Source organism: Heptranchias perlo, chromosome 12 (assembly GCF_035084215.1).
Source record: "Heptranchias perlo isolate sHepPer1 chromosome 12, sHepPer1.hap1, whole genome shotgun sequence".
Taxonomy (NCBI): Eukaryota; Metazoa; Chordata; class Chondrichthyes; order Hexanchiformes; family Hexanchidae; genus Heptranchias; species Heptranchias perlo.
The window spans coordinates 26,998,466-27,014,151 of NC_090336.1; the positions used below are offsets into that span (position 1 = coordinate 26,998,466).

At 39.9% G+C, this 15,686-nt stretch overlaps 1 protein-coding gene across 2 annotated transcripts in view; it reads right to left on the reverse strand.

Moving 5' to 3' along the window:
- Positions 1–2,646: 2,646 nt before the first annotated feature.
- Positions 2,647–15,686, reverse strand: part of LOC137327910 (troponin T, fast skeletal muscle isoforms-like) — a 42,166-nt gene continuing 29,126 nt past the window's right edge. For both annotated transcript variants that reach the window (XM_067993829.1, XM_067993828.1), the window contains 5 exons: positions 15,148–15,261; positions 13,843–13,952; positions 12,633–12,723; positions 8,169–8,209; positions 2,647–2,960 (listed from right to left, as the gene is read on the reverse strand). In XM_067993829.1, coding sequence (XP_067849930.1) covers positions 2,912–2,960; positions 8,169–8,209; positions 12,633–12,723; positions 13,843–13,952; positions 15,148–15,261 — 405 coding nt within the window. In that variant the 3' untranslated portion in view covers positions 2,647–2,911. The remainder of the gene's footprint in view (positions 2,961–8,168; positions 8,210–12,632; positions 12,724–13,842; positions 13,953–15,147; positions 15,262–15,686) is intronic.

Below are 15,686 nucleotides of genomic sequence, written 5' to 3' on the forward strand. Positions count from 1 at the left end.
GGATTGTTTTGCATCCATAATTAAGGTTAATTAAGACCAAGTGTATTCTTCAGATGAAGTGGGGTTTGAATCCAGGGGACAATTGGGCCAGGATATGCAGATGTAATTCAGTCCCCATTTTGAATCACAGTATCATAGAATGGTTACAGCACAGGAGGAGGTCATTCGGCCCATTGATCCTGTGCCAGCTCTTTGTAAGAGCAATCCAGTTTGTCCCATTCCCCCACTGTTTCCCCATAGCCCTGCAAAATTTTTCCCTTCAGGTATTTATCCAATTCCTTTTTGAAAGCTATGATTGAATCTGCTTCCACCACCCTTCCAGGCAGCACATTCCAGATCATAACTACTCTCTGCGTAAAAAAATGTTTTTCCTCATGTCGCCTTTGGTTCTTTTGCCAATCACCTTAAACCTGTGTCCTCTGGTTCTCGACCCTCCTGCCAATGGGAACAGTTTCTTTTTATTTACTTTATCTAAACCCTTCATGATATTGAACACTTTGATCAAATCTCCTCTTAACCTTCTCTGCTCTAAGGAGAACAACCCCAGCTTCTCCACGCTATCCACATCCCTGGAACCATTCGAGTAAATCTTTTCTGCACCCTCTCTAAGGCCTTCACATCTTTCCTAAAGGCGGTGCCCAGGATTGGACACAATACTCCAGTTATGCCAGAACCAGTGTTTTATAAAGGTTCATCATAACTTCCTTGCTTTTGTACTCTATGTCTCTATTTATAAAGCCCAGGATCCTGTATGCTTTTTTAACCGCTTTCTCAACCTGCCCTGCCACCTTCAATGATTTGTGCACATATACCCCCAGATCTCTCTGTTCCTGCACCCCCTTTAGAATTGTACCATTTAGTTTATATTGCCTCTCCTCGTTCTTCCAGCCAAAATGTATCACTTTGCACTTTTCTGTGTTAAATTTCATCTGCCACGTGTCCGCACATTCCATAAGCCTGTCTTTGTCCTCTTGAAGTCTATCACTATCCTCCTCACTATTGACTACCCTTCCAAGTTTTGTGTCATTTGCAAATTTTGAAATTGTGCCCTGTACACCCAAGTCCAAGTCATTAATATATATCAAGAAAAGCAGTGGTCCTAGTACCGACCCCTGGGGAACACCACTGTATACCTTCTTCCTGAACATTTTGTCCTTATTTTTATGTTTCCATTTATAATGGACACTTGTCATGTAATCTTGTTATGCTGTATTTACAGCCTCCTGCCAGTGGCGGAGCTGCAGTGCCATCACTGATGGGAGGTTGTAATGACACCTGATAAGTTTACATGGGCAGCAGAAATAAATGGGCCATACAAGAATGTTGGCAGAAGCAACAGGGATGAAGGAGGGGGCAGAAGGTGTGGAGATAGGTCAGCAGTAGTGACAGGGTAAGGGAAGAGCGGCTGTGACAGTGGTAGTATAAGGTAGGAGGAGTGGGGGAAGAACAGCAGAGCAGTACACAAAAAGGCCTCTAAGGCCACAGAAACAGGACAGGGGGGAGTGGAAAGTGGAAAGATGAAAATAGTATTTTTTTTTAAAAAAGTAACAGATAATAAACCTAACTTGCAGAAAATGCAAAATGGTATAAAAAGATCATGATATTTGGACCTGGGCACCACCAGTGATAGGAAGTCTGTAACTCCGCCTGGCAGTCAAGTGCTTATAGGAATTCTGATTATAAATGTTTACATAGCAATTCTATATTGTAAATGTTGACATAAAAGCATTACTCAAAAATCATGACAACAGAAAGTAAGCTTTCTGAATGTGAAGTTCATATATGCAAAACTTTTAGTAATGTCTAGATAGATAGAGGGATTTCCTGCAGCATTGCTGATGGTGAGCCAGATGGCATGCTGCTTTATAAGGACGAGTATTGTACTATGTAACGCACAGTGTATTATTCTGTTGGTAATACATAGCCATGTCCTTTTAAGGCCACAATGTCTAATTGTAAAATGAATAGCCTCAGGTCATAGAGTATAATTGTTGTTTGGTCAGGGAACCTTAGATATTTGAAAATGCTTGTTAGGTTTAAGACTCCAGCTCAGAACCGTACAGCATTTTGATTTTGAGTCTGGAGCAGAGAAAAGCAAGAAAGAACTTGCATTTATGTAGTGATTTTCATCATGACCCAAAGCATTTCACTGCCATTTTCAGTGTTAGGAAATGCAGCAGCCAATTTGCACACATCAAGGTCACACTCAGCAATGGAATAAGTAATCAGATAATCTGTTTTTGGTGTTAGTTGAGGGATAAATGTTGGCCAATACACCAGGTGAATGGCCTGCTCTTCTTTGAATAGTATGATGGGATCTTTACATTTACTCAAGAGGACGGACAGAATCTTAGTTTAACATCTTATCCGATGGACAGCGCAGGACTCGCAGAGTAATGCACTGAAGTGTCAGCTTAGATAGATTATGTCCGTAAATCTCCAGACTGGGAATAGAACCCACAACCTTCTGACTCAGAAGTGGGAGTGCAACCACACAGCCAAGGCTGACACCTTAGAGTGTTATGTCTGTGTGTGTGTGACGTACCATTCTTAACACATTATAGATACATATATAGACAGATAAGATTCTTATTTTGAGCTACCCCACTGTACACGAGACAGACAAATATTCAGTTGGAAAGAAAATAAATTAGATGCCACGCTTTATTTACAAAAACAAGAATGTTAAGACAGTTGTTATAATAGAGGAGGATAGGCACTATATTAACACAGTAAATAAAGGGTTAATTGCCGTAGATCCAATGTGCAACACGGAGTAAGATAGCTCAGTGGATTGTTTCTAAGCCTTGGACCTAATAGTGCTGCAGATTGTTTTGCCACTTGAGATATGCCTAGCAAGAATCCAACGCAATCAGGTCATGCTGCAATGGAAGGCTCCTGCTTCAACCGCTTACTTCCAGCGGCCACCAACCTTGCCCTTGCCGGCACCCTTCTTGCTGCTGTAAAGCACAAAAAAACAAACGCTGTCAACCTCCGTTTCTTATCATCCAACAATTAATCTCTTGTGAAGCAAACTAACCTGGCTCGAAATTCAAATCAGGAGGTCTTTACCAGTTGTGACTGGAACTTTCAGCTATTTGGAAGATGAAGGGTGCTTTGTGCCTGTTGCCAAAACTATTCTGCAATCAACTAATGAGAAGCATACTTGCAAAGTGGTCCATCTAGTGGCCTATAAGAGGATTGATGAAATTTATCCTAACTGGATGTATAGAATTACATAGAATTTACAGCACCGAAAAGGCCATTTGGCCCAACTGGTTTATGCCAGTGTTTATGCTCTACATGAGCCTCCTCCCACCCAATCACACCCTTCTATTCCTTTCTCCCTCGTGTGCTTATCCAGCTTCCCCTTAAATGCATCTATGATATTTGCCTCAACTACTCCTAGTGGTAGCAAGTTGCACATTCTCACAACATTCTGGGTAAAGAAGTTCCTCCTGAATTCCTTATTGGACTTAACTAGTGACTATCTTATATTTATGGGCCCTAGTTCTGGTCTCCCCCACAAGTGGAAACATCTTCTCTAGGTCTAACCTATCAAACCCTTTCATAATGTTAAAGACCTCAGCCTTCTCTTTTCTGTGAAAGCTTCTGTCGAGCAGCCCCAGGACGTCAACTGATAACCAACTTTTTTTTTCAGAAATCTGTACTGTAACTACCAATACTTTGGTCCATTAACGATAGTTTCCTTTATTTAAATTTAAACACCCATTTCAAATGTTCCCATACAATAGGGGTAATTTTGACTTTGGGCAACAATGTTAAACAGGCGATATCAGATCAGCCCCCCGTTTATAAATCTCTCCCGATTTTCATTTCCATTGAAGTCAGTAGAGATTAAAATCAGGACAGATGTATAACATGTAGTTGAATCGATATCACCCGTTTTACACTGTCAAAGTCAAAATTACCCCTGATTACTTCTGTCAGATCAAGTGAGACATTGCCTTCCTCTGGCATAGACATTGTCATTTTATACTTGCCCAAAGCTGAAGGAAACATAAATGGAGATTTTGATTTTTTTTAAACTAATACATCAGCCTCATGATTTGGCAAGATTGGTAAAACTTGTGTGTGTTTTGCAGATATGAGTGTCAAGCAACACTTTGAAAAATGAGCACCCTAACTGCTGTGCTATGGGCTAGTATGTCATTGCCTTATTTATTTCTCTTTTCTGTATATTTTGGGATATATTGTGCCAATTTTCACCCTGTATTTGTTTGCTCACCACCCTGGCTTATTTTGCAATTGACCAAGATGGCAGAGCTCGGCATGACTAGCTCAGGGGAGAGCTGTTGTTCAAACAGATAAAGATGCACCCTGCTGTGCCATGGGGTGACAGGAAGCACACATTTACTAAACCAAGTCTTCAATTTTGACCAGTGGTATTGGGAAAATTGCTCTGGAGAAGTAGGCACTACCCTACGTGGTGGGGAGAAATAAAAGGGTTAAATTATGAGAGGTCGCATAGACTCGGCTTGTATTCCCTCGAGTATAGAAGATTAAGGGGTGATCTAATTGAGATGTTTAAGATGACTAAAGGATTTGATAGGGTAGATAGAGAAACTATTTCCTCTGGTGGGGGAGTCCAGAACAAGGGGGCATAACCTTAAAATTAGAGCTAGGCCGTTCAAGGGTGATGTCAAGAAGAGTTTCTTCACACAAAGGGTATTGGAAATCTGGAACTCTCTTCCCCCAAAAAGCTGTTGAGGCTAAGTCAAATGGAAATTTCAAAACGGAGATTGATAGATTTTTGATAGGCAGGGGTATTAAGGGTTATGGAATCAAGATGGGTAAATGGAGTTAAGATACAGATCAGCCATGATCTAATTGATTGGAGGAACAGGCTCGAGGAGTTGAATAGCCTACTCATGTTTCTATGTTTCGTCCTATGTTCCTAGAAACATTGAACACCATGTCACTCCAGGAATCTGTCACGTGTATCTTGAAGAAAGCAAGCTGGCAGAGGTTTGGGGAAGGCACTACCTACCTGCCTGCCTCTTGTCCCCGAACAATGTTGGGAGTATTTGAAAGACATTAAATAGAAATGGAGAGTAACCAGAGTGTTGAGCATGGTAAAATTTAGGTTCTGCATCCTTTTATTTAACTTACCTGAAGAACCCTAGACTTCATTAAACTTTCCTTGCCTTATTTTCAATTATTTGCATGCTATTCCTTGTGCTTGAAACATTAAAGTCAGCATGCTAGCAAGGATATGGACTCTGAGAAAACAGACATGCTTCACTTACCATTCTACAGCCTTGACAGTCTTTAGCATAGATTAATAAATTACTTACATTGATTCGCAGGAGAGGTTGGACTAAAGACCATCTTTTGAGTGTTATTAAAAACCATAACGGATTCAAATGAAATTTAAAAGTAAGTGCTTCCATGTAGGACCTTACTTTTTGACTTGGTCTTGATTCATCACAGGGACCATTCCCAATTAAGGGTTGATTTTTCCTTAGTTAAATTTTGATTATCCTAATAGGACTTCTGCACAGTGCAATAGAAAGACCCTTGTGGCAATGCTTCATGCATACTTCAAAATAAACAAAAGCAAGATCTATTTTCTTAAATTAACTCATATGACTCATTAAGAAAATATGGACTTCTTTATGCATGGTCCAAATAAGCCCATTTTCCAATATTTGGTCCCTGATAGGAATCAAAGACAGTTTATTTAAACTCTGGGATTTATTGGTCTGTAAACAACAATACTGGAAAACCTGTCATCCAGGTCATCCAGGCAAGGTCTACCCAATAGCCCCATTTAATGACAACTGTTAAGAAGATTCTTTAACCAGATCTTTGGGTGGATGTTATGAGCACTCCGTCCCACACTTTGACAAATTATCCATGATGCATCACAGAACTGGTATCAATCACACAACCGTGAATACAGACAGAGGTTGTCGCTTAAATGAACAAACAGTAAATGTAATCGCACAAATGAGAGAACCCTAACACAAAGCATTGTGAATAACTAAAAAAAAGGTGAGTGGTCAAAGTATGATGCCACATAGTATTAATAGTGGGATCCACGATAAACAATTGATCCTAGCAAGGTCTACGCTGTAGCTTTTTGTGATGCACCGATACTCTAAACCTTATTATATACTTCATAATTGTTGGCTGGTATGAACTCCAGGACAACTATCTCGTCGAGGGGGTTTCAGAGAGAGACGTCACAATTTGCAATGTTCAAGTGGTTTACAACTGTCATCTTATAGGGCAATACAGCCTTCCGATCACCCCAGGGGAACATATTTTATCAGTTAGTCTTGTGCGCTCACAAAAAACTTTTAGTTAATTTAATTCCATTTTTAATGATAGCACTTGCGGTGGTGGATGCTGGGAGATACTGTGCACCACACCATCGAAGAAGTATGACATCCATGTTGAAGCATTGATAATTGTGATGCAATTAGTCCAGATTTACTGAGCCATAAATCATACAAGAATAGGCTCAGCCTGTAACCATTTGGGCCTATTTAGTCTCCTTCTGAAACCCAAATTTCTATAATTTTTCTCTTACTTGATTGAAACAAAAAGACTCGAAAAAGTATCTTTTAAGTGCGGTAAGATTTCTCCTTCCCCATTTTCAAAAACATAGTTTTCCTTCAAAAATGCATTCCCATCCATAATAAACTGAAAACAGGGATAGAACATTCATATGTGAAGCTTTCACTTTGTGATAATAGTGGGGCAAGGCCTGAAGGATTTCAGAGGATGAGTTATTCACAATGCTCTGCACTATGGCTTGTCATGCTCCATGGAGGCAATGTCAAATTAGACAGTGCGTTCTCTGCATAAGGTAAGAGCAAATCCATTGGAGGAAATCAGGGTGCTCGGTAAAATGGAAGAGGGATTAAACAGAAAGGAACATAACAATACATCATAAGTGTATCAATACGGGAATTGAACTGAATAGGAAATCATTTAGTTTGGTTAAAGAATATGGAGTTTCCACACAACTGGATTACAAGTCAGTGAACATTTTCGTTTATAAAAATATCAAAAATGAAATGGAACCGATTTATCATTTTCCCCCAATTTTCATCTTTTGAAGATGGTGACATGTACAGGGACACGATTTAGCAGTCCTCCAGTACTTTGACCATTAATTGCATTAGCCTAGATACTGAGTGTTGGCAGGCTACTCGACTATCAGGGGCGCTACAGCTGTGCTCAATTGTATCCCCAGCTGATTTCCACATATGCTGACTTTCCATTATGGTCACTAAATAGCAACCAGGTGCAGAAACACTAGCTGATTTTTCTCCTCCTTAGCCCAAGTACACCAAGGCCAATTGTAACGCCCCATAACTTCATGGGCTCAGCTCAGTTAATTCAGCACAGACCAGGGATCACATCTGGAACCTTCTTTGGCTGTATGGTTTAGTACCTCACAAGGGGAAAGGATTTTTTTTTTTTTAAATGGAACATTAAGAAATCTGATTATAATGTACACTGACTAAAGTAGAAAAACATACACCTGATACAAATATTGAATACCAGTGCACTGATACTGTTCACTATTATTGTACACAAGTCCTGATCAAATAGGATATTTTTTTTTGGCAGATTAGTCACATGATCTCTGGAATTTGATTTCATCATCTCTTTTTTTTTTACTAAACTCTCTCAAACGTGAACCAATCGTGCATTTTGACAACGACTAGAAGGGGTCCTAGTTTGGGTTACCACTAAGGCTGAAAAGAGCAGGAGAGAAAGCGCAATAGATCAGGAAATAGCAATTAGCTTTTAGGTGCCTCTGCTGTTCATAGGAGATTCTGAGAGAAGAGGTCTGATCCACAAGTTATCAAAGCAGCAGCTAGTCTTAGCAATAAGATGGACCTGTTTTATTGGTGACCCAGTTGTGTGGAGACTGCTATTTCTGTAAAGGTTTGAACTCTTGTAGGTGCATTTCATGAAGGAAGAATTGAATTCCAACAGGCACTGGGAGGCTAATCAATTATCACAATTCTAGACAGCATTGCATGAGTTATTTTCACTTGCAGACCTGTGCCATGCCTGTTTGAATTGAATTTCTGTTAGCTTCATCCATAGTAGATACATTAGATGGCCATGCTTGTATGTTCCTTTTGATGAGGAGTTGGAGGGGTGGGTAGCAATGTACTTACTGCTTTTGAAGTTCATCAATGCGATTTCTAGCTGTAGTGATCTGTAAATAACATATGCTCATTAGTGTAAGTTGCTGAAGACTGACAGTTACCTGTGATTGAAGGTTTGGACCACTTGGCTGTTGAATGTGTTTGTTCTTGCAGAAGAATGTCATTGAAGGGCTCAAGAAAAGGCAGAGAGGGACCTGTTGGATGAAATTTTGCACATCGCCCACGTGCACACCTAGACCAATACTTACAGCACTCTTGTTCCTGCTTCAACCCTGCAGGAAGGCACACTAGGAAAAGTGAAGGACTCTGGACTTATGACGACCTGTGGACCTAGCTCGAGAGCTGTACTGGACTGTTGTAGCCAGCCTGAAAGCTTGCTGAGGATGCAGCAGGTTTAACAGGAGACCAATTAAATATTAAAAAGAAAGATGTTGGACCTACGGGGCAGGATTAAAGAAAAAGTCTGTACTACTGTTTTATAAAGGGTCAGGAACTATATACTATGCACACCCTCATTGTTGAGCAGAAAAATTTCCATTTTGTTCAAAAAAAAGCTTTAATTTTTTTAATGTCATTATGATGCACTAACTAGTGAGTGGCTGCATTTTTAAATAGATTTTATACAATCAATTTGACTAGCAAGAATGACAAAACAAAAAAAATGTCCAATCACAATACCCCTGTAATAATGATCCTTTAATACTTTTGAAGCAACAAGTCCCTTAACCAGTGCAAATGATCAGAAGTTCACTAATCCTTCTGTGAAGCGCACAATATTTATGAGCAATGACTCAATATAAATTGGGAAAATTAATTTATTTGCAATTCCCTCCACATAGACTTAACATTAAAAATTAAGATTATCCGCAAAATTAGATGTCTAGGAATTGTTTAATGAATTAAAATATATTGCACAATAATGCATTGCATCCTGCTTAAATGAGTGAGGTTGCTTATATGCTTCTATGGGACTTTGTTTTGAAATAAGAATTCCAGTTAAAGCGCAAAACAGATGACTGGGTGGCCAATTTCTGGGGTGGTGGTCCAATAAGTCACTCTATGGATTGGGAAGACACAGATTTCCCTCTCCGATCTAACCACCCTACCCATTTCACTATGTGAGTTTGTAATCTTATCCCTGCTACCAGATGGAGTCAATGAACAGTGGACAAGTTCCTCCCCACTAGGAGAAAGGGAAAAAGTGAGTCCCTTGAGGCAGCACTCATGTTTCTTAGTAGCCAGATCAAGAGTGGCATTGAAGGACGCCCGGCAGCAGATTGCCTGCCTATCCTCTAGGGCCAGAGAATGACATGTGAATGGCAAGAATTCTCTGTCATTACAGGACAAACACAAGTCAGATAATGCCATGGCTATTGCTACCTAATGATCTTAGTCCAAAAAGGGTCTCAGTAAGAATTGTATTCTCAGTGCGCTGAACTGGCCAAATACAGTATGATCAGTTGGTTGGTAAGATAGTCCCATTTAATCGAAGAGAGAGAGAGAGATTTTGAACTCAATGAGTATTCTAATAACAATAAAGTCATTTGGAAAGGAAAGAGATCTTTTGTCTTTGTTACTGGGAGCTAGGCTTCATTCAGATGAAGTTTTAAAAAAAAATGTTGGGTATTAATCAGAATGGTTGCCTGCTACCCCCTCCCTACATGTCCGATGGTTCCTTGGAAGCTTACCATGCAGCCGGCCCATGCATGTTCCAGGCAGGACCCTACAGCTGCAGCACTTACAATGGCTGTGTTTAGTACTTACAACTTAGCCAGTAGCTCCACTCTCTTACGTAGAGATGTAGTCTCAAAGAAATTACAGCAACATTTATTTCAGTGGAATATTGAAAACTTGGATTATGTATTATGTCAGGAAGTAACCTGTACAATTTTCATTAAAGGGATTTTTTAAAAATCAGGTATAAGATTATGTGGAATATTCTGTAAAATATTAGTCCTAACAGAAATATTTGCAATTTTTTATTTATTATGTAAATATATATTATGCAACATAGTAATGTCACAGTAATATTTTAATTTTCACAATACGAGTGTGGAAATGGTTAACTCTTATTATAGAGAACAAAACATTTCTTCTTTAAGCTCTGACTGTTGTCCTGTTTGGACATGATTAATGGAGAGGGGTGCAGTTTTATTCCATGCACTAGGGCCTCCATCTTTCTACATCTTTTTCTAAAAGAGAACACAGCACATCAAGTATAATATACCGGTTTACTAGAGTGCTACCAATACATTGTCCATTTAGGGAGGTTGCTTGGATATATCTGTATCAGGCCACTGGGGATGGATAATTCTGAAGGATGAAACTTCAGTTGAGATTCCTCATTTAGTCTGTTATGCTCCAGTCTCCAATACAATACAGACAGAAACCCATGGGTACTATTCAATCAGTACTTTATTGTGAGCGCTGCACTGAGGAAGAGGACACAGTTTAAAGTGAACAAGCCTCAAGTGAGACTAGAGATTAAAATTGTTTTTCCTCCCAGAAGAGTAGCAGAACTGAGGAGCAGTCCCAGTAAAAGCAGTTGATTCTGGATAATATATTTTCTGTGGAAACAGCAGACTTGAGGGGCTGATTAGCCTTGTCTCAGTCCATATTTTCTTATGCTGTTTTGACATACTAACCTGTGATTCTGATCCTTTGCAGACTTTAAAAATCACTGTTGCTGAGGTTCGGATAACAGTGAAGAACTCTCTGTTGCCAATTACATGGCAAAATATGTGATTTGTTGACAACCGAGCATGTTACAGCATGACATTGGGGAGGAGAGGGATGACCATCTTCAATCAAGTTTGAAAACATAGTAGTTAACCAATTGTAATTTACTGCCCATTTAAAATAGCATTGCTATGGTCCATTTAAGATTTTGTGTGGTTTAATGTTTCTCATTTACTGCTTTTTGCAACATTAGTAACTACTAGATCTGAAACAGAGAAAATAATGGCAAAAAGTTCAATAAGATTACTGGTGTCCAGGCAAAATGCCACTGCTAGCAGCACTGAAACGATCACACAAAGAGAAACATTTTTACAGCCCTGTAATTATACACAGTAATCTTAACCTCCACATGCCACTCAACAAATGTAGAGTAAAAATATTCACTCAACAGTTGTTCCTCAAAACTTGAAAATGTTCCCCTTTACTTTGTTATAAGTACATGTTATATTTTTGCTAAGTAGACAGCTCTAAGAATCAGTAATTTGTAATGCATATAGGGACTTAACAATCAGTTCATAGTTACTGATTAAACCCAATTTCTTGTGTTTTTTGGCAATGGGTAGCAATTGATCTTATCCATTAATATAATGTGATGTAATATACTGGAGGGAAGATTCTCTCTGTATATTATAGGGCTAACTTTGCACTCCTGTGTTCCTAGCAAGGAATCACCCTCACAGGGAGTGTGTGTCGTAGAATTGGGGCTACAATGTTGTAGCTCTTTTTTTGACCCTCCTGAATGCAGCTTCCCTGTTGGGAGTACGGAATGGTAGAATCAACCTTTACATGTCACAAAATTGTAAAATCATTCTTTATTAAAGGGTTTACAATTTCATTAAATATAGTGCACACGAATAAGCATCTCCCTCCGTCAGTAGATGCTCGTGATCGTGATCACTGTGTACTTTGAAAGAAAAGGTAGCCACGTGCAAATAACGTTGTTTCCTAGAAGTTCACTCTGGCTTTGCCATGACATATATTAGCATTTCAAGACAGTCGTGACACTATATTTTAGTTCAACAAGGGAAAATCCAAAAACATAGATAGCTAACTGGAAATTAAGAGAATTCTTAAATCCCTGAAGGGTATGATGGGCTGAGATTACTAATCAATAATCATAGGAGTGGACTTTTATACATGAAGCACAAGGGCTGTCATGCCGTGTACATCAGTTATCATTGTATGGATTGATGTTACTAACTTTTTGCAAGAGTCACAATTCCAATATCAAGTACTGTTTTCTCTTGACTTCAGCAACATCACACAATTAGAAAGCTTTGGGTGGTAGCTCAGAGACATTAAGCAACACATCTCAGGAGGACTACAAGTGACCCTGAGCACCATGGTATAGATTAAGAAAACCCTAGTTAAGAGTGTTGAAACAAAAATCATTGGGTAGAGATACATTCAGTCCAAATAAAGTGTTAATTTCCTCATCTCAGTTGCAATGGAAATTGGATAGTATATTATTTCAAGCATTGAACTGACCTGACTGAGAACAGAATTACAAGAGTGACAGGCTGAAACAGATAACTGCTTAATTAAATTCCAATTGAATGTTTTCACTTTGCTGTACACACTTTCTCATTGTGACAATCTATTAAGAAGTTTCTTATAATGTTTAGTACCTGCAAAGCATGTTGAAATGAGGGGGATCTATAACTTGAGTTGTCCCCTTGATTTTCTTTAAGACGCTTAGCTTTAACAAATTGGTTCTAAGATTGGGATACATACCTCGTACTTCTGCCTCTTCAGTTTTTCACCCATATCGAATTTTTCAGATTCTAGACTTGACAGCCAGTCATGTAGTTCCTTGGCTTTTTCCCTGGTAGTTTAATAAAACAGTAACAATAAAAATATCACAGAGACATCAATTCTATATTAGAATAAAGAACACAAGTAATAACAACATGGTCACCTTCAAATATTGGTTGGTAATAGCAAGGGCAGATGGGAGTGAAATCGGATGGGTCCCCCCAAGCCCCACTTTCATTTACATGAGAGGGAGAAGGAGGAGCTTGGGATTGGGCAGCCTAGTTCCCTGCAGTGGGGAAGAAGGGAAATCAAGGTTGGTGGTCATAAGGCTAGGAATGCAGCGGTAGTCTTCATCACCCAATTTTCCTATGTTTTCTGCTGCTACACTACCCAATTTCAGGTGGATTCATGGAGGAAAATCCTGCCCAAGATGTCTCAAAAAGTGGGCTATATCAGGAGAAAATCATTGATTCTGTTATAGGGGACAAAAAAATTAATTATTTTAATTTCAAAATTGTAGGCGGAAAGAACATAAATCTTGAAATGAGAAAAGGTCACTTAGGTCATCAAATCTGCTCCTTTTGCAGCCCATGCAAGACTACCTAAGTCTTCAACTCCTCCTCCCAAAATCTCTATACTCTTTTGCCTGATAGCCATATGTATGTGGAAGAGGCAGAGGATTGAGATTAAGAGGATAACTCCATCAGAGACCCAGCACGGTGCGATAAACCAAATGGCCTCTTTCTATGCTGTAAAATTCTGATTCTACATAAATCAAACAGAGCTACTAATATCTCTAGAACCCACAGTCTCCTTTTTGGATAGGTATTGAACCAATTCTAGAACCCACAGTCTCCTTTTTGGATAGGTATTGAACCAATTCTAGAACCCACAGTCTCCTTTTTGGATAGGTATTGAACCAATTCAAGAACCCAGTCTCCTTTTTGGATAGGTATTGATCCAATTACTTTTTAAAGGTATCAACTGACCCAGAATGAACTAATTATTCTGGTGGTCTGGGGAAAGGAAACCAATTAGCTATGCAAAGGCTGGGTATTGAATGAAAATGCTTGGCCAACACTCAACACTTTTTCCTTTATTGTGGCCATTAACCTCCCTGAAGTGGCAAGTACAAAAAAAAAGACACTTTCATCAAAAATGAAACAATGACACATTTGCAGGGACTCACTTAAGCTTATCTTCATTAAGATGGTCAATGTTGAGTGGCTTGCGTCTGTCTGCTAGGATTTTCTTCTTCTTTTCCCTTTCAGTCTGTTTCTTGCCTCTCTTCTTGTCAGCCTGATTTAACAATGGAATTAAAATGTAAGGAAGATAGGGTAGAGTTCGCAGTTCTATCAATTTTTCAATTGGTTTATTCTAGCAAATTTCCACCTTCTAGCACTCAGAATTGTCTGGGATTTTCTGCTTCAGCGTTCCTGGCGGCCACAGAGTGCATTTTGGGAAAATATTTATTTTAATGGTCGGAAAATCATGGGCCGAGCATGTGGGATTTCCTAATATGTATGTCCAGCATGCGCCAGAAATACTAGACTTTGATTTTTGTTTCTGCTTTTCAGTTAAGTTAGGGGGAACCCAGGGGCAAGCCACTTGGTCACCATCTTAGAGGGGCACCTTCTCTCTTTAGGCTTTTCCAGCTCAAAGTAGAAGTTTAACTGGTACAGCAGGCAATTAGGAAAGCAAATAGCATGTTGGCCTTTATTGCAAGGGGGTTGGAGTACAAGAGTAAGGAAGTCTGTCTACAATTGTACAGGCCATTGGCGAGATCTCACCTGGAGTACTGCATACAGATTTGGTCTCCTTATCTAAGGAGGGATATACTTACCTTGGAGGCGGTGCAACATAGGTTCACTAGATTAATTCCTGGGATGAGAGGTTGTCCTGAGGAGAGGTTGAGTAGAATGAGCCTATACTCTCTGGAGTTTAGAAGAATGAGAGGTGATCTCATTGAAACATGAGGGGGCTTGACAGGTTAGATGCTGAGAGATTATTTCCCCTGGCTAGAGTCTCTAGAACTAGGGGGCAAAATTGCAGGATACGGGGTCAGCCATTCAAGACTGAGATGAGGAATTTCTTCATGCAGAGGGTTGTGAATCTTTGGAATTCTATACCCCAGAGAGCTGTAGATGCTAAGTCGTTGAATATATTCAAGGCTGAGATAGATAGATTTTTGGATCCTAGGGCAATCAAGGGATATGGGGATCGGACGGGAAAGTGGAGTTGAGGTCGAAGATCAGCCATGATCTGATTGAATGACGGAGCAGGCTCGAGGGGCCGTATGGCCTAATCCTGCTCCTATTTCTTATGTTTATGGCTCAAATATAACCACCCCCCAGTCCCTTGCCTGAGCTTTGCAAAGGCGTAGTGCACTAAAGTAGTGGCTGGGATCTAAACATTCCCCTTGTGCTTAAAGAAAGGGATACTGAGGCCTGTATTTTCATGGATCCACTTCATGCAGCATATGTTGGCATTTTACCTTGGCAAGGTAGCTGCTGTATTGAGCACCCATGCTGCTCAGAGCCTTCTTCTTCTTGGCATCATCACCAGCCCTCCTCCTAACCTCCTCCTCCTCCTTTCTTGCTTTTTCCTCCTGTTGAACAAATAAGAGATTTTAAAATAAGGTGGGTAAGAAACAGAGCTTAGCACAGAACGTAAAGAAACCAAATAGATGCTTTAAATCTTCAGATTTGAAGAGAGGAAGAACTTGCATTTATGAACATCTTGGCCAGGATTTTGACTCGGAGACGGGAAGGGGGCACGGGGTCAAATCGCGGACGGGAAACCCGGAAGTAAGGGTTACTGGAAGTATGGGTTTCCCGGACATCCTTACGGTTTTGACGCAAGGAGGTCTTAATTTCTTTTGTCGGTTTCCCGTCCGACAGGCCGGCCTAATTGACAGGTTGGCCTCAGTTGGACGGGAGCGGAGCAAGGAAAAGGACGTGAAAAGGTAAGTCTTCAGGTAAGTTTTAGATTGTATGGATGAAGGGAGGGCATGGAGGCATTGATGGGCTCGGA